At 45.1% G+C, this 20,087-nt stretch overlaps 1 protein-coding gene across 1 annotated transcript in view; it reads left to right on the top strand.

Moving 5' to 3' along the window:
* Positions 1 to 15,549: 15,549 nt before the first annotated feature.
* GLA (galactosidase alpha) overlaps positions 15,550 to 20,087 on the top strand; it is a 45,213-nt gene continuing 40,675 nt past the window's right edge. Inside the window, exon 1 of the mRNA XM_040322770.1 lies at positions 15,550 to 15,826. Within this exon, the coding sequence (XP_040178704.1) occupies positions 15,648 to 15,826 (179 nt within the window). The 5' untranslated portion in view covers positions 15,550 to 15,647. The remainder of the gene's footprint in view (positions 15,827 to 20,087) is intronic.

Genomic DNA, 20,087 nt, shown 5'->3' with positions numbered 1-20,087 from the left:
CACTACCCAACCCCACACTACCCAAACCAACTCTACCCAACTCAACCCCACCCAACTCTACGCTACCCGACCCCACTTTACCCAACTAAGCGCTACCCAATCCCACTCAACCCAGCTCTACACAACCCCAACAAATCCAACCCCAACTCAACCCCACCCTACCCAACCCCATATTCTTTGCTCGTCTGAAAAACCCTCACCAATCCTTCCTTTCTCACAGCCGGCTACACTACACAATGCCAGGTATGTAACCCACTCACCTGTGACAGTGCTTGCAGCTAGCAGAAAGACGTTAATCCTGAGCACTGTTAGATGACCGAGGCAGTCACTCCTCCGCCTTTGTCGCCAACATTGAGCAACAACTGCAACAGAGTGGTGAGGGACAACTGATAAGAGCGTATGAGTGTGTGTGTGTGGGGGGGGTTGGCCTTTGTACAGTTGATTTAATAAAAGGCAAAGAGGATGTTCACTTTAAAAAGGGAACTTGCCCCTAGTGGGGGTAAAGCTTTGCTGACATCCATCATCCAATCGTGTACAGTGATGTGAAAAAGTATTTGCCCCCTTTCTGATTTGTTTAAATTTTTTTGCATATTTGTCACTCTTAAAGGGGTTGTAAAGGAAAACATTTTTTTTTCCCTAAATAGCTTCCTTTACCTCAGTGCAGTCCTCCTTTACTTACCTCATCCTTCGATTTTGCTTTTAAATGTCCTTAATTCTTCTGAGAAATCCTCACTTCCTGTTCTTCTGTCTGTAACTCCACACCGTAATGCGAGGCTTTCCTCCTGGTGTGGAGAAAGTCTCTTGAGGGGGCGAGCAGCAGAGTCAGGACGCCCACTAACACACAGCTCCTTTCTCTATCTGAAAAGTAGAGAGTGTCCTGACTTGCCTGCTCGTCCCCTCCCCCTCAAGAGGCTTTCTCCACACCAGGGAGAAAAAAAAATTGCATTACGGTGTTAAGTTACAGACAGAAGAACAAGTGAGGATTTCTCAGAAGAAATAAGGACATTTAAAAGCAAAATGGAAGGATGAGGTAAGTGAAGGAGGACTGCACTATGGTAAAGGAAGCTATTTAGGTTCCTTTACAACCCCTTTAAAGCGGAGCTCCGCTGTAAAAAAAAATATTAAAAGCCAGCAGCTACAAATACTGCAGCTGCTGACTTTTAATATTAGGACACTTGGGGTTATGCCACTGAGCCTAGCTGGGGGGCCGGATAAAATCTTATAATGGACCAGATGTGCTCTGTGGGCCAAAGATTGGAGACCATTGTCCTAGGTGGATAGATTTTTCTTCATCCTGCATCTAAACCAGGGTTACTAAACTAGCTTTTAATGGAACCTTAGGGTTCCTCCAGATGTTGCTATGTGTTCATGAAAGCCTAGGGTTCCTCCAGAGATTGCTATGGGTCCCATGGAAGCCTAGGGTTCCTTCAGAGGTTGCTATGGGTTCCATGGAAGCCTAGGGTTCCTCCAGAGGTTGCTATGGGTTCCATGGAAGCCTAGAGTTCTTCCAGAGGTTGCTATGGGTTCCATTGAAGCCTAGGGTTCCTCCAGAGGTTTCTATGGGTTCCATTGAAGCCTAGGGTTCCTCCAGAGGTTGCTAGGGGTTCCATGGAAGACTAGGGTTCCTCCAGAGGTTGCTATGGGGTTCCATGGAAGCCTAGGGTTCCCACAGATGTTGCCAGGGGTTCCATGGAAGCCTAGGGTTCCTCCAGAGGTTGCTATGGGTTCCATTGAAGCCTAGGGTTCCTCCAGAGGTTGCTATGGGTTTCAATGAAGCCTAGGGTTCCTCCAGAGGTTGTTAGGGCTTCCATTGAAGCCTACGGTTCCTCCAGAGGTTACTAGGGGTTCCATTGAAGACTGCTCTGTGGGCCAAAGATTGGAGACCATTGTCCTAGGTGGATAGATTTTTCTTCATCCTGCATCTAAACCAGGGTTACTAAACCAGGTTTTAATGGAACCTTAGTGTTCCTCCAGATGTTGCTATGTGTCCATGAAAGCCTAGGGTTCCTCCAGAGGTTGCTATGGGTTCCATGGAAGCCTAGGGTTCCTCCAGAGGTTGCTATGGGTTCCATGGAAGCCTAGGGTTCCTCTAGAGGTAGTTGTGGGTTCCATGGAAGCCTAGGGTTCCTCTAGAGGTTGCTATGGGTTCCATTGAAGACTAGGGTTCCTCCAGAGGTTGCTATGGGTTCCATGGAAGCCTAGGGTTCCTCCACAGGTCTGCTATGGGTTCAGTTGTAGCTTAGGGTTCCTCCAGAGGTTGCCAGGGGTTCCATGGAAGCCTAGGGTTCATCCCGAGGTTGCTAGGAGTTCCATTGAAGCCTAGGGTTCCTCTAGAGGTTTCTATGGTTTCCATGAAACCCTAGGGTTCCTCCAGAGGTTTCTATCGGTTCCATTTAAGCCTAGGGTTCCTCCAGAGGTTGCTAGGGGTTCAATGAAACCCTAGGGTTCCTCCAGAGGTTGCTAGGGGTTCCTTAATTAAAGAGCAGTTTCGGCCTCTCAGATAAGTTCCCACTAACACCAGCTATCTTTTTAGCTCTCTGTAATGGGGTAATTCTTCCCAATGACCATAAGTGTAATGAGAATTCTTCCCACTGACCATCACACTAATGTATCATGAGTTGTAGATATAATCATTTTTAGCAGGGGCTCCCCGAGACCAGAAAGGTATTTCAAGGGCTCCTTTGTTGAAAATGTTGCTCTAAACAGAATATACCAAGTAACATTTTGCTCTCCTCTCTGCTCCATTCCTGATCTGCGGTCCCTTGTTTGTCGCTTTTCTTTTCCACCTTTGTTCTATTTCAGATTGGTGCTTCGCCCTCGTCTCCCTCACCATCTGTCTTGATCGCAGCTGGCCCCGGCTTCTAGTTTTGGGTGCTGACTGGTGTCAGGCACGGCCAGCCCCTCGGAGCTGCCAACACTGACACCCAGCCAAGACACAAACCACAAAGCCCCCTGTTTCATCGGGAGCACAAGGACCCGGCTATTCGAGCCGCCTTCAACTTACTACAGTACTAAGGAGGAATCAAACGTTGACTTCATACACAGCAGTTTTACAGCGGCACGGGCGGCGGTCTGCAGCTGGCGTAGCAGAGTGGTGATAGTCATTGGTTGTCGCCTTATTCATTATTTCTTTATGGAAATCCCGACTCTTATTAAGCCAAAGCAAAAAATAGGGCAGGGAAATAGTCAAAAAAAATATTTTTTTATTTACCGTATTTTTCTTCATTTTTTTTTAGTTTAGGCTCCTGTGTATGTCTTGAAATTAATTTGTTATTAATCCCTTCAATACCGGGCACTTTTACCCCCTTCCTGCCCAGGCCAATATCCGGCTTTCATTGCTGTCACACTTTGAATGACAATTACGCGGTCATGCAACACTGTACCCATATGACATTTTTATCATTTTTTTCTCACATAAATAGAGCTTTCTTTTGGTGCCATTTAATCACCGCTGGGGTTTTGACTTTTTGCTAAACAAACAAAAAAAGCTGGAAAATTTTGAAAAAATAAATAAAAATAAATCACGTGCCAGATTCACATACAATTGCGTTACGCTGCGGCGGCGTAATGTATCCCATTTACGTTACACCGCCGCAAGTTTACAGCGTAAGTGCTTGATTCACAAAGCACTTACCTGTAAACTTGCGGCGGCGTAGCGTAAATCCGCCCGGCGCAAGCCCGCCTAATTCAAACGGGGCGGGGACCATTTAAATTAGGCGCCTTCCCGCGCCGAACTTACTGCGCATGCTCCGCCTCAAAAATTTCCCGACGTGCATTGCGCTAAATGACGTCGCAAGGACGTCATTGGTTTCGACGTTAACGTAAATGGCGTCCAGCGCCATTCACGGACGACTTACGCAAACGACGTGAAATTAAAAAAATTGACGCGGGAACGACGGCCATACTTAACATTGGTTAGTCCACCTAGAGGGCATGCTTAGTTTTACGCGACGTATCTCTACGGAAACAACGTAAATTTAGAGCGGCGGGCAAAGCGGCCGTTCGTGAATCGGCGTAACTAGTCATTGGCATATTCTACGCCGACCGCAATGGAATCGCCACCTAGCGGCCGGCCTAAAATTGCAGCCTAAGATCCGACGGTGTAAGTCACTTACACCTGTCGGATCTTAGGGCTATCTATGCGGAACTGATTCTATGAATGAGGCGCATAGATACGACAATTGTATCTCAGAGATACGACGGCGTATCTCTTTTGTGAATCTGGCCCCACATTCTTAGTTTGTTTTGCAAACAGATCATTTTTCTCCTTCATTGATATGCGCCGAGGAGGTGGCACTGATGGGTCACGGATAGGCTGCACTGGTGGGCACTGATAGGCACAGATAAGCCGGCACTGATGGGGACAAATAAGGCGGCCATGATGGGTAACACTGGTAGGTGACACTGATGGGCACCACTGTTGATGAGGCACTGATTAATGACATTGACCGATGCCTCTGTGGGCACTGACAGGTGACACTGTGGTAGAGTTGTCACCTTATCCCTTTAAACCCGAACACATATGAATTACACAGGTTCTGTGAGTGATTAAGGTGATTAAGGTGGAAATTAAATTCACTTGGTGCCTTATCTGTATTAAACTGACCTCAGAACCTGTTTTATTCATATGTGTTTGGGTTTAACCACTTAACCTGTTTTTCAGATTCGGTGTTTACAAGACTAAGGCTGCATTCACACCTAGGCGACAAGTAACGCCGCGTACGCGGCGTATTTTGCCGCGATTTTGTTGACTTTTTTTTTTTTTTACAAAGAATTAAACATTGCTGTCTATGGCCGAACGCCAATGCCGCCTGAAAAAAAGGGTCCGGGACTTGTTTTCAGGCGGCAGGCGTACGGCGTTTCGGCGTTCGGCGTGAGATGTGAACCATCTCATAGACAGCAATGGAAATTCGCCCCTCCAGCGTATCGAGCGTCGGGCGTTTTGTCGCCAAGGTGTGAATGGAGCCTGAAACAGTTTTTTTTGCTAGAAAATTACTTAAAACCCCCAAACATTATATATATATATTTTCTAACACCCTAGAAAATAAAATGGCGGTCATTGCAATACTTTTCGTCACACCGTATTTGCGCAGCGGTCTTACAAGCGCACTTTTTTTGGAAAAAATTCACTTTTTTAAATTAAAAAATAAGACAACAATAAATTTGGCCCAATTTTTTTATATACTGTGAAAGATAATGTTACGCCGAGTAAAATGATACCCAACATGTCATGCTTAAAAATTGCGCCCGCTCGTGGCATGGCGTCAAACTTTTACCCTTAAAAATCTCGATAGGCGACGTTTAAAAAATTCTATAGGTTGCATTTTTTAAGCTACAGAGTAGGTCTAGGGCTAGAATTATTGCTCTCGCTCCAACGATCGCGGCGATACCTCACTTGTGTGGTTTGAACTCCGTTTTCATATGCGGGCGCTACTCGCGTATGCGTTCGCTTCTGCGCGCGAGCTCGTCGGGACGGGGCGTTTAAAACATTTTTTTTGTTTTCTTATTTATTTTTATTGATTTTATCATTTTTTACACTGAAATAAAAATAAAAAAATATCACTTTTATTCCGATTACAAGGAATGTAAACATCCCTTGTAATAGAAAAAAGCATGACAGGTCCTCTTAAATATGAGATCTGGGGGTCAAAAAGACGTCACATCTCATATTTAGACTTAAATGCAAAAAAAAAAAATGGAAATGTTGTCATTTAAAAAAATGACAACAAAAAAATGTCTCTTTAAGACGCTGGGCGGGACTGACGTTTTGACGTCACTTCCGCTCAGCAATGCTATGAGGACGGGTGGGGGCCATCTTGCCTTCACTCGCATCCTCACACAGTAGGCAGCAGCACCCGATCGCCTCCGCCGCTACCGACGGCTCCGGTAAGCGGCGGAGGGCGCGGGAGAGCGGCGGGACCTCTCCCGCCACCGATAACGGAGAATCCGCCACGGAGACCGCCATTATCGTTTACCGGACCGCTCACTGAAGAGATGGATATCTCGGTTGTGGCAGCAGCTGCTGCCGTTACCGAGATATCCATCTTTAAAAACAGGACGTATATATACAGTGGGCGGTCGGTAACCGGTTAAAGGGATTAGGTGGCAACCCTACACTGTGGGCACTGATAGGTGACACTGGTGGGCACAGATGAGCTGGCGGCTGACCTCCTTGACTGGGACCAATGTCCCTCTGACAGCCGCCGGTGATCGGCTTTTGTTAATACCGGCTCTGTTTACATCACATGATCAGCTTTCATTGGCCGACAGCTGATCACGTGGTAAGGGGTCGGGATCCGATCTGTGATCCAGTGGGACTTGCTGATCGTAGGGGGGCGTCGAATGTGCCCTACAGGGGGCGCGCAAGCCGTTTGAGCACCGAGGACGTCTATTAAAGCCCTCCCAGCAAAGTAGGTCCGTGCTGTAACCGTCATTCGATCTGAAGCGGTTAATGGTAGGTTTATTTTAACAGTGAGAGACAAAACAACAACAAAAATATCCAGAAAACGCATTTCTAAAAAGTTATAGATTGATTTGCATTTTAATGAGTGAAATAAGTATTTGATCCCCTGACAATCAGCAAGATTTCTGGCTCTGCCTTCTATACAGGGAACAAGCTGAGATTAGGAGAACTGCCTTAAAGAGAGTGCTCCTAATATCAGCTTGTTACCTGTATAAAAGACACCTGTCCACAGAAGCATCCAATCAGATTCCAATCTCTCCACCATAGCCAAAGATCTGTCCAAGGATGTCGGGGAGAAGATTGTAGATCTACACAAGGCTGGAATGGGCTACAAGACCCTCGCCAAGCAGCTCGGTGACAACAGTTGGTGCGATTATCCATTTGTGAATAATCGCACCAAGTCACAAATGGGGCTCTATACAAGATCTCACCTCGTGGAATTTCACTATACTGCACTATACTTCACTATCAGGGCCGCCATCAGGGGGGTACAGGCAGTACACCTGTAAGGGGCCCGGAGGTCGCCAGGGGCCCAGATGGCAACCCCCTTTAAAAAAATTTTTTAGAGGTCCGGAGGTCCCCAGGGGCCCGAAGGCCCCCAGGGCCCCGGATGGCAACCCCACCTTTTTTTATTTATTTTTTATAAAAAATATATATATTTTTTCTAATACATTTGTATTTTATTTTTTATTAAAAGGACAATTTTTTTTTTAAGGATATTTATATATATATATATATATATATATATTTATATATATATATATATATATATATATATATATATATATATATATATATATATATATATATATATATATATATAATTATTATTAAATGGCCCAGAGGTCCCCATTTTTTTTATTTATTATTTTATTTCTTTTTATTTCTTTATATATATATATATATATATATATATATATATATATATACACACATTTTTATTAAAGGGCCCAGAGGTCCCCAGGGCCCTGGATGGCAACCCCCCCTTTTTTTTTTATAAATGTTTATTTTATTTATTTTTTATATATTTTTTTTATTAAAGGGCCTAGAGGTTTCTTTTTTTTTATTAAAGGGCCCAGAGGTCCCGGGTGGCAACCCCCCCTTTTTTTTTTTTTGGCGGTTCGGAGGCCCCCAGGGCCCCGGATGGCAACCCCACCTTTTTTTATTTATTTTTTATAAAAAAAACATATATTTTTTCTAATATATTTGTATTTTATTTTTTATTAAAGGGACAATTTTTTTAGGGATATTTTAGGGATATTTTTTTATTTCTTTATATATATATATATATATATATATATATATATATATATATATATATAATTATTATTAAATGGCCCAGAGGTCCCCATTTTAATTTTTTTTTTATATTATTTTATTTCTTTTTTTATATATATATATATATATATATATATATATATATATTTTTTTTTTTTTTTTTAAATTAAAGGGCCCAGATGTCCCCAGGGCCCTGGATGGCAACCCCCCCCCTTTTTTTTATTTTATTTTTTATAAATGTTTATTTTATTTATTTTTTTATATTTTTTCTTTTATATTTTTTTTATTAAAGGGCCCAGAGGTTTCTTTTTTTTTTTAATTAAAGGGCCCAGAGGTCCCGGATGGCAACCCCCCTTTTTTGTAATTTCTTTTAAAAAATAAATAAATCATTTGTATATATATATATATATTTTATTAAAGGGCCCAGAGGTCCCCAGGGCTCCGGATGGCTACCCCCCTTTTTTTATATATATTTTTCTTTATTTCTTCTTTTTTGGTAAAGTGCCCCCCCCCCCCGCTTCTTAATTTCAGGCGGCCACACCCCCCCCCCCCCCCCCCGGTTCTCTGCTCCAGGGGGCCAATGCCTGAAGCTGTGTGTAAGGGGCCCCACATTTTCTGTTGGCGGCCCTGTTCACTATACTATTATTATTATCATCATAATAAAGTATTTATAAAGCGCCAACAGTTTGCACAGCGCCTTACCTTACCATTTTTGGAATGTTTCAGGAAACACCGGTGGAAACAAGTGCTTCTAATACATAATAATATTGAAAAACAGAAGATACACCTGAATCTACGGCATCAGCAGACAGACTAACCTGTTGCTCAGGAACAGCCCGAGTGTCCAGCAGGTTTCTAAACACTTCTGATTGGGGCAGGTGTGCGCTGCAGAGCCCCATGCTGCAGTACTGAACTACGACCAGCAGGTGGCGAAGGCTGCTAAATTCTGTATAGGTTCCTTATAATAGTTTATTGCATCTTTCCGGATAGCACAAAAGATTAATTTAGTTGGGGTTGTAAAGGTACAATGGCCCAGATTCTGAAAGGGCTTACGACGGCGCAACGCAATGTGCGCCGTCGTAAGTCCTAATCTGGGCCGTCGTATATATGCGACTGATTCTTAGAATCAGTTACGCATAGATAACCATTAGATCCGACAGGCGTAAGGCTCTTACGCTGTCGGATCTTAAATGCAATTCTTTTTTTCGCCGCTAGGTGTCGCCGACGTCGTTTTCCCGATCGAGTATGCAAATTAGCAAAATACGCGAATTCCCGAACGTACGCCCGACCGACGCAGTGAAGTTACGATGTTTACGTAAGATTTGCGACGCGTATAGTTGCCCCTGCTATATGAGGCGCAGCCAATGTTAAGTATGGTCGTTCCCGCGTCAAAATTTAAAAATTTATGTCGTTTGCGTAAGTCGTCCGTGAATGGGGCTGGACGCCATTTACGTTAACGTCGAAACCAATGACGTCCTTGCGACGTCATTTAGCGCAATGCACGTCGGGAAATTTTAGGGACGGCGCATGCGCAGTACGTTCGGCGTGGGAACGCGCCTAATTCAAATGATCCACGCCCCCTACCCGGATCATTTGAATTAGGCGGGCTTGCGCCGGAGGATTTACGCTACGCCGCCGCAACTTTACAGGCAAGTGCTTTGTGAATCAAGCACTTGCCCGTAAAACTTGCGGCGGCATAACGTAAATGAGATACGTTACGCCGCCGCAAAGATGCGGCAATCTACAAGAATCTGGCCCAATGTTTTTTCCTAAATCGCTTCCTTTACCTTAGTGCAGTCCTCCTTCACTTACCTCATCCTTCCATTTTGCTTTTAAATGTCCTTATTTCTTCTGAGAAATCCTCACTTCCTGTTCTTCTGTCTGTAACTCCACACAGTAATGCGAGGCTTTCTCCCTGGTGTGGAGTGTCGTGCTCGCCCCTTCCCTTGGATTACAGGAGAGTCAGGACGCTCTCTATGTTGCAGATAGATAAAGGATCTGTGTGTTAGTGGGCGTCCTGACTCTCCTGTAGTCCAAGGGAGGGTCGAGCACGACACTCCACACCAGGGAGAAAGCCTTGCATTACTGTGTGGAGTTACAGACAGAAGAACAGGAAGTGAGGATTTCTCAGAAGAAATAAGGACATTTAAAAGCAAAATGGAAGGATGAGGTAAGTGAAGGAGGACTGCACTAAGGTAAAGGAAGATATTTAGGGGGGAAAAAAGATACCTTTACAACCCCTTTAATATGCCCCCCCCCCCCCCGGCTCATCCCTACAGCTGCCAGATCCACGTACCTCCGCGCATTTTTCCGTCCGGTGTAGCGTATCTCAGATACACTACGCCGCGGTAACTTTCAGCGTATTTTCCGTATTCCTGAAAGAATTTGCGCCGTAAGTTACGGCGGCGTAGTGTAACTGTGTCGGCGTAAGGGCGCGCAATTCAAATCGATAAGATGGGGGCGTGTTTTATGTTAATACGTCTTGACCCGACGTAAATTACGTTTTTTCTGAACGGCGAATGCGCCGTCCGTGGGGGTATCCCAGTGCGCATGCTCCAAATTAACCCGCAACAAGCCAATGCTTTCGAACTTGAACGTCATTCTACGCAAAGCCCTATTCGCAAACGTTTTACGCAAACGACGTACACGACGGAAAATTCGACGCTGGCCCGACGTCCATACTTAACATTGGCTACGCCTCATATAGCAGAGGTAACGTTAACGCCGAAAAAAGCCTTACGGAAACAACGTAAAAAAATGCGCCGGGCGGATGTACATTTGTGGATTGGCGTATCTAGCTAATTTGCATACTCAACGCGGAAATCGACGGAAGCGCCACCTAGCGGCCAGCGTGAATATGCACCTTAGATCCGACGGCGTACTAAGACGTACGCCAGTCGGATCTAGCCCAGCTTCAGGCGTATCTTGTTTTGTGGATACAAAACAAAGATACGCCGGAGAAAACTAGAAGTTACGCGGCGTATCAATAGAAACGCCAGCGTAAACGCTTCGTGGATCTGGCCCACTGTGTTCCCACTTGCGATTTTGTTACGCAGTTTTCACGCAATCTTGCGTGTCGCATTTAGGACAGCACATTCACCCCCAAAGAAAACTTGTGTTCCTTTTTTAGGTGACAGGCGTTTTTAAAAACGCATGTTTTGCCACGACCGATCGCAGGCAGAATCGCATCGCGTTTGGGGTGCCGCTAAACAATAACAGCACGCAAACGCGCGTTTTGCGCGTGCTGCCGCGATTTGGGATCCCTTGCAGAATTTGCGGCGGTTCTGCCTGCGATCCCAAATTGTAAGCCCCCGTTCACACCTAGGCGTATATACGCCTGTAGTGCGACGCCGCTGCAGCCCCGAGACGCTGGAGGGATGATTTAACATGCACCTCTATGGAGATGGTTCACATCTCCACGCCGAACGCCGTACGCCTGCCGCCTGAAAAAAAGTCCCGGACCTTTTTTTCAGGCGGCTTTCGGCGTTCGGCATAGGAGATGTGAACCATCTCCATAGAGGAGGTGAGGCTGCATTCACAATCGCGGTACAAAACGCCGCAATTTGTCGCCGCAATTCGCGGGACAAAGCGCCGCGATTTTGTACGCCTAGGTGTGAATGCAGCCTAAGGCCTGAACGGGGCCGATGCGAAAATGCTACAAAGTTCACTTAATGGGGCAGTCCACATACCTTTCCGCGGGCGCAGCGTATCTAAGATACCCTACGCCGCCGTAACTTATCTTTTTTTTTTCTAATCCTGAAAGAATTTGCGCCGTAAGTTACGGCGGCGTAGTGTATCTCTCGCGGCGTAAGGGCGCGGAATTCAAATGGAAGTGATGGGGGCGTGTTTTATGTTAATACGTCGTGACCCGACGTAATGGTATCCCAGTGCGCATGTTCGAAATGAAACCGGAACCAGCCAATGTTTACGACAGTGACGTCATTCTACGCAAATTCCTATTCGCGAACGACTTACGCAAACGACGTAAAAAATTCAAAGTTGTACGCGGGAACGACGGCCATACTTAACATTGAGTACGCCTCAGAACAGCAGCTTTAACTTTACCCCGAAAAAGCCGAACGCAAACGACGGAAAAATATGCGCCGGGCCGACGTACGTTCGTGGATCGCCGTAAATAGCTAATTTGCATACTGGACGCGGATTTCGACGGGAACGCCACCTAGCGGCCGCCGAAAAAATAGCGCTTAGATCCGACGGCGTACTAAGACGAACGCCTGTCGGATCTAGCCGAGATGCCGTCGTATCTTGTTTTGTGGATACCAAAACAAAGATACGACTCGCAAAATTTGAAATTACGGCGGCGTATCAAGAGATACGCCGGCGTGATTTCTTTGAGGATCTGCCCCAATATCTTGAAAGTTAAATCCCAACTTATATAATCATTATCATAGCCTTGCATGTGGTTTTTGCATAGCCGGGCAGGTGCTCTCTCCTGATTGGGCAACAAGTTATCGGGGGAAGGCTTTACATCGGAAGTTGCTGTTTGATTGGTTGAGGATGATTGTGTTTTGTAGGTAAAGGGCCTCCCCGGAGTGCCTTTGGATGTGCACACCCTGCAATTACCTCCAACAGCCACTTGGTGGCTGAATCATAAATGACACCTCAGTGATAAGCTTGTTATAATGTAACAAAGTATTACTTTTTTTTTATTGAGACAAATTAGCATTTATTTCGGCAATATTGTCTTGCAAAAACTCTTTCATTTTCACTGTTGTCACCATCAGGAAAGCCGCCCTGGGAAATAGCGCGCAGCCATTGCAGAATGCCTGTAGACAGGAAGTGGCTGCAAAGAGGCTGAGGGAGATCAGCGGCGCCGAGACGCAACAAAAAAAATGAAAAAAAAGCCCAAAAGAGTATTTAATTTTTTTAAGAATATGTTTTTTTTGTTTGCAATACACAAAATGCACAAAGCAAATAAATATTGTTCAACTTTTAATACAGCGGTGAAAAACAGAAAATGCTAAAGGAAGGCTTAGAATCTCTGTCGGGTTTTAAAATATTAGATTTAATTTAATTAATTTAATTCATATTTAAATAATACAAATCATTATTATGTAATACATTTAAATATTTTAAAAGTATGACATTTAAATAAATAAATGCAATTATTGTTTAACTAAATAATAATATAATACATGTAAATAATTGTAAAGTATTACATTCATTTAAATACATTTAATTAATATTTTAATAAAAATAATAATAATTTAATTTAATATGTAAGAAAAAAGAAAGTATTATATTTAAATATAATAATTGAACTCATATTTACATTTTAACAATTTAATAACTGTAAATAATTTTAAAGTATTACATTTGAATACATGAATTAAATTAATATTTAATTAATATTATTATTAATAATAGTAATTTAAAAGTGTAAATCATTTTAAAATATTACATTTAAATACATGTATTTAATTTCAATTGTGGGATTGTATTATTATTATTTTTTTGGTTAAACTAGATTAAACTTTTTTTAACCTGACTAACTATGTAATATAATAATAATAATAATAATAATAATAATAATAATAATAATAATTATTATTATTATTATTATTATTATTATTATTATTATTATTAACAACAAACAGTATTCATTCATTTAAATACATTTAATTAATATTTTAATAAAAATAATATTTAATTTAATTTAATTTGATTTAATATGTAAGAAAAAAGAAAGTATTATATTTAAATATAATAATTGAACTCATATTTACATTTTAATAATTTAATAACTGTAAATCATTTTAAAGTATTACATTTAAATACATTTATTTAATTTCAATTGTGGGATTGTATTATTATTATTTTTTTTAGTTAAACTAGATGGACTTGTGTCTTTTTTTAACCTGACTAACTATGTAATATAATAATTATTATTATTATTATTATTATTATTATTATTATTATTATTATTAACAACAAACAGTATTTATAAATAATAATAACTAAATCCTTTTCTATAAGACTAATGCACACAGAAGCTGATAAATGCTATAAAAAAACGCCAGTAGCTTTGCAGGGAGCCTTTCAACGTTTTTTAGCGTTTTTGCAATAGCTTTAATCAGCGTTTTTCAGTGTAGCTTTTTTTTTTGTTTTTACTTTTTTTTTTTTTTTTTTTTTCAATGGATTAAAAAACGCAAAAAACGCTGGCACCGGCATTTTTGAGCGTTTTTGAGCGTTTTGTGTTTTTTGTGTTTTTTTCCCGCAAAAAAAATGTCACTTTGAACGCAAATTTCGGGCGTTCAGAAAAAAGCCAATAAACTCCAGAGCTCATTAACACTAAAAAACGCCCAGGTGTGCATGGGGACATAGTTTATGGGCTTTAAAAAAAAAAGCCAAAACGCCAATAAACTGCAGTTTATCAGCTTCAGTGTAAACATAGATTTTTATATATATATATATATATATATATATATATATATATATATATATATATATATACACACACACACGTTTTTAAAGGCATAAAAAAATTATTAAAATATAGTCCTAAGAGCCACAAAGGATATAAATTCACTTTTCACCAAATGCCTTTGCAAACCAAGATATTACCTTGTAAATGCAGCAGTGACATTGTCACAGGGGGGCAGTGGGAGGGGTCCAGCAGGCTCCACCCATGAGAGGAAAACTACAGGAGGGGGGTGGAGACAAGACCAGTCAGTCTGCACAAGGGGAAAGAGCAGAGCTCTGGGAGGAGCCCAGCAGACCCCACCCACTACAGAAAACTGCAGGAGGGGGCGGAGACAAGACCAGTCACCCTGCACAAGGAGAGAGAGCAGAGCTGTGGGAGGGGCCAGCAGACTCCACCCACTACAGAAAACTGCAGGAGGGGGCGGAGACAAGACCAGTCAGTCTGCACAAGGGGAAAGAGCAGAGCTCTGGGAGGAGCCCAGCAGACCCCACCCACTACAGACAACTCAGAAAACGACAGGAGGGGGTGGAGACAAGACCAGTCACCCTGCACAAAGGGAAAAACAGAGCTGTGGGAGGATTCTAGCAGACTCCACCCACTACAGAAAACTACAGGAGGGGGCGGAGACAAGACCAGTCACCCTGCACAAGGAGAGAGAGCAGAGCTGCGGGAGGGGCCAGCAGACTCCACCCACTACAGAAAACTGCAGGAGGGGGCGGAGACAAAACCAGTCACCCTGCACAAGGAGAGAGAGCAGAGCTGCGGGAGGGGCCAGTAGACTCCACCCACTACAGAAAACTGCAGGAGGGGGCGGAGACAAGACCAGTCAGTCTGCACAAGGGGAAAGAGCAGAGCTCTGGGAGGAGCCCAACAGACCCCGCCCACTACAGAAAACTGTAGGAGGGGGCGGAGACAAACCCAGTCAGTCTGCACAAGGGGAAAGAGCAGAGCTCTGGGAGGAGCCCAACAGACCCCGCCCACTACAGAAAACTGTAGGAGGGGGCGGAGACAAACCCAGTCAGTCTGCACAAGGGGAAAGAGCAGAGCTCTGGGAGGAGCCCAGCAGACCCCACCCACTACAGAAAACGACAGGGGGGGGTGGAGACAAGACCAGTCACCCTGCACAAGGAGAGAGAGCAGCAGTGACCGGTCTTTATTACAGGAAGTCTCACGGCAAAATTGCGGCGTGCGATTGGTGTGCCATTAGAATTAATGTCATCGCAAACGTGTCCCCGTGTTTTGCAGCGATTTGAGATCGCGGGGCAGAATCTCGGCGATCGTGTGTGAACGATCAGGATTGGACACATTTTGTACACTTTAGTAACCTACATCAGGCTACCCCCAGCGTCTATCGGGGACAGGGCGCCGCCGGCACGTCTAAAGGGACGCCGTGGGTGTGGTTTGTCACGTAACCAATGAAGGCGTGTAAATAGGTTGTGTGTGGTGATCCCAGGAAGGGTAATGGAGCCGGCTGTGTGGAAACGTTTGCTGTCCTCAGTAATTCTGGGCTTTGTATTGTATCGATCGGACGTGACCGCACTGAAGAATGGCCTGGCCCTCACCCCTCCGATGGGCTGGCTGCACTGGCAGAGGTTCCTGTGTCAGACCGACTGCAAAAACTACCCAACTTCTTGTATCAAGTAAGTATCATCGGTCAGGTGACCGAGAGAACGCTTAGAGGAAGTGATAGGAAGACGTATTCATACTTTCACTGAACATTCACTGCAGGTCAATGCCCCTTGGGGCTCATGTACATACTACCCCAACCTACGTTATATCACCGCAACCTCCTCTATACCACCCCAACCTGCCCTATACCTCTGCAACCCGCCCTATACCTCTGCAACCCGCCCAATACCACCGCAACCCGCCCTATACCACCGCAACCCACCCTATACCACCGCAGCCTGCCCTATACCACCGCAACCTACCATATACCTCTGCAACCTGCCTTATACCACTGCAACCCGCCCTATACCACCGCAACCCGCCCTCTACCACCGCAACCCGCCCTTTACCACCGCAACCCGCCCTATACCTCTGCAACCCGCCCTATACTACCGCAACCCGCCCTATACCACCGCAACCTGCCCTATACCACCGCAACCTGCCCTATACCACCGCAACCTGCCCTATATCACTGCAAACTGCCCTATACCACCCCAACCTACCCTATACCACCGCAACCTGCCTTATACTACCGCAACCTGCCCTATACCACCCCAACCTACCCTATACCACGGCAACCTACCCTATACCACCACAACCCACCCTATACCACCACAACCCGCTCTATGCCTCTGCAACCTGCCTTATACCACTGCAACCTGCCCTATACCACTGCAACCTGCCCTATACCACTGCAACCTGCCTTATACCACTGCAACCTGCCTTATACCACTGCAACCTGCCTTATACCACTGCAACCAGCCTTATACCACTGCAACCTGCCCTATGCCTCTGCAACCTGCCCTATACCACCGCAACCAGCCTTATACCACTGCAACCTGCCCTATACCACCGCAACCAGCCTTATACCACTGCAACCTGCCCTATACCACCCCAACCTGCCCTATACCACCGCAACCTGCCCTATACCACCGCAACCTGCCCTATGCCTCTGCAACCTGCCCTATACCACCCCAACCTGCCCTATGCCTCTGCAACCTGCCCTATACCACCGCAACCCGCCCTATACCACCCCAACCCGCCCTATATCACCGCAACCTACCCCATACCACCGCAACCTACCCTATATCACCGCAACCTACCCTATATCACCGCAACCCACCTTATACCACCGCAACCCGCCCTATACCACCCCAACCTACCCCACACCAACCTACCCTATGCCTCTGCAACCTGCCCTATGCCTCTGCAACCTGCCCTATGCCTCTGCAACCTGCCTTATGCCTCTGCAACCTGCCCTATACCACCGCAACCTGCCCTATGCCACCGCAACCTGCCCTATGCCACCGCAACCTGCCCTATACCACTGCAACCTGCCGTATGCCACCCCAACCTACCCTATACCACCCCAACCTGCCCTATATCACCCCAAACTACCCTGTACTACCCCAACCTATCCTATACCACCGCAACCTCCTCTATACCACCCCAACCTCCTCTATACCACCCCAACCTGCCCTATGCCACCGCAACCTGCCTTATACCACTGCAACCTGTGTTTATTGTGATTTTTGTTTTATCTTTTATTTTATTTTTGTTTTTTTATTGTTTTTTACCAAAAATATGTAGCAGAATATATATTGGCCTAAAATTTAAGAAATTCACTTTTTGTTAAAAATTGTATTGGATATGTTTTATAGCAGAAAGTAATTATTAATTATTATTATTATTATTATTATTATTATTATTATTATTATTATTATAATAATAATAATACAAAAAAAAAAATTAAAACATTTTCGCAATTTTTTTATTTTTATGTTTTTAGCGCAAAAAAAATACCACCAAAATAAATCTCTATTTGTAGGAAAAAAAAAGCCCTCTACCACCGCAACCCGCCCTTTACCACCGCAACCCGCCCTATACCTCTGCAACCCGCCCTATACCACCGCAACCCGCCCTATACCACCGCAACCTGCCCTATACCACCGCAACCTGCCCTATACCACCGCAACCTGCCCTATATCACTGCAACCTGCCCTATATCACTGCAAACTGCCCTATACCACCCCAACCTACCCTATACCACCGCAACCTGCCTTATACTACCGCAACCTGCCCTATACCACCCCAACCTACCCTATACCACGGCAACCTACCCTATACCACCACAACCCACCCTATACCACCACAACCCGCTCTATGCCTCTGCAACCTGCCTTATACCACTGCAACCTGCCCTATACCACTGCAACCTGCCCTATACCACTGCAACCTGCCTTATACCACTGCAACCTGCCCTATACCACTGCAACCTGCCTTATACCACTGCAACCAGCCTTATACCACTGCAACCTGCCCTATGCCTCTGCAACCTGCCCTATACCACCGCAACCAGCCTTATACCACTGCAACCTGCCCTATACCACCGCAACCAGCCTTATACCACTGCAACCTGCCCTATACCACCCCAACCTGCCCTATACCACCGCAACCTGCCCTATACCACCGCAACCTGCCCTATGCCTCTGCAACCTGCCCTATACCACCCCAACCTGCCCTATGCCTCTGCAACCTGCCCTATACCACCGCAACCCGCCCTATACCACCCCAACCCGCCCTATATCACCGCAACCTACCCCATACCACCGCAACCTACCCCATACCACCGCAACCTACCCTATATCACCGCAACCTACCCTATATCACCGCAACCCACCTTATACCACCGCAACCCGCCCTATACCACCCCAACCTACCCCACACCAACCTACCCTATGCCTCTGCAACCTGCCCTATGCCTCTGCAACCTGCCCTATGCCTCTGCAACCTGCCTTATGCCTCTGCAACCTGCCCTATACCACCGCAACCTGCCCTATGCCACCGCAACCTGCCCTATGCCACCGCAACCTGCCCTATACCACTGCAACCTGCCGTATGCCACCCCAACCTACCCTATACCACCCCAACCTGCCCTATATCACCCCAAACTACCCTGTACTACCCCAACCTATCCTATACCACCGCAACCTCCTCTATACCACCCCAACCTCCTCTATACCACCCCAACCTGCCCTATACCACCGCAACCTGCCCTATACCACTGCAACCTGTGTTTATTGTGATTTTTGTTTTATCTTTTATTTTATTTTTGTTTTTTTATTGTTTTTTACCAAAAATATGTAGCAGAATATATATTGGCCTAAAATTTAAGAAATTCACTTTTTGTTAAAAATTGTATTGGATATGTTTTATAGCAGAAAGTAATTATTAATTATTATTATTATTATTATTATTATTATTATTATTATTATTATAATAATAATAATACAAAAAAAAAAATTAAAACATTTTCGCAATTTTTTTATTTTTATGTTTTTAGCGCAAAAAAAATACCACCAAAATAAATCTCTATTTGTAGGAAAAAAAAAGCCCTCTACCACCGCAACCCGCCCTTTACCACCGCAACCCGCCCTATACCTCTGCAACCCGCCCTATACCACCGCAACCCGCCCTATACCACCGCAACCTGCCCTATACCACCGCAACCTGCCCTATACCACCGCAACCTGCCCTATATCACTGCAACCTGCCCTATATCACTGCAAACTGCCCTATACCACCCCAACCTACCCTATACCACCGCAACCTGCCTTATACTACCGCAACCTGCCCTATACCACCCCAACCTACCCTATACCACGGCAACCTACCCTATACCACCACAACCCACCCTATACCACCACAACCCGCTCTATGCCTCTGCAACCTGCCTTATACCACTGCAACCTGCCCTATACCACTGCAACCTGCCCTATACCACTGCAACCTGCCTTATACCACTGCAACCTGCCTTATACCACTGCAACCTGCCTTATACCACTGCAACCAGCCTTATACCACTGCAACCTGCCCTATGCCTCTGCAACCTGCCCTATACCACCGCAACCAGCCTTATACCACTGCAACCTGCCCTATACCACCGCAACCAGCCTTATACCACTGCAACCTGCCCTATACCACCCCAACCTGCCCTATACCACCGCAACCTGCCCTATACCACCGCAACCTGCCCTATGCCTCTGCAACCTGCCCTATACCACCCCAACCTGCCCTATGCCTCTGCAACCTGCCCTATACCACCGCAACCCGCCCTATACCACCCCAACCCGCCCTATATCACCGCAACCTACCCCATACCACCGCAACCTACCCTATATCACCGCAACCTACCCTATATCACCGCAACCCACCTTATACCACCGCAACCCG

This window comes from Rana temporaria, chromosome 9 (assembly GCF_905171775.1).
Source record: "Rana temporaria chromosome 9, aRanTem1.1, whole genome shotgun sequence".
NCBI lineage: Eukaryota > Metazoa > Chordata > Amphibia > Anura > Ranidae > Rana > Rana temporaria.
This window is presented reverse-complemented; position numbering and strand designations above follow the sequence as displayed.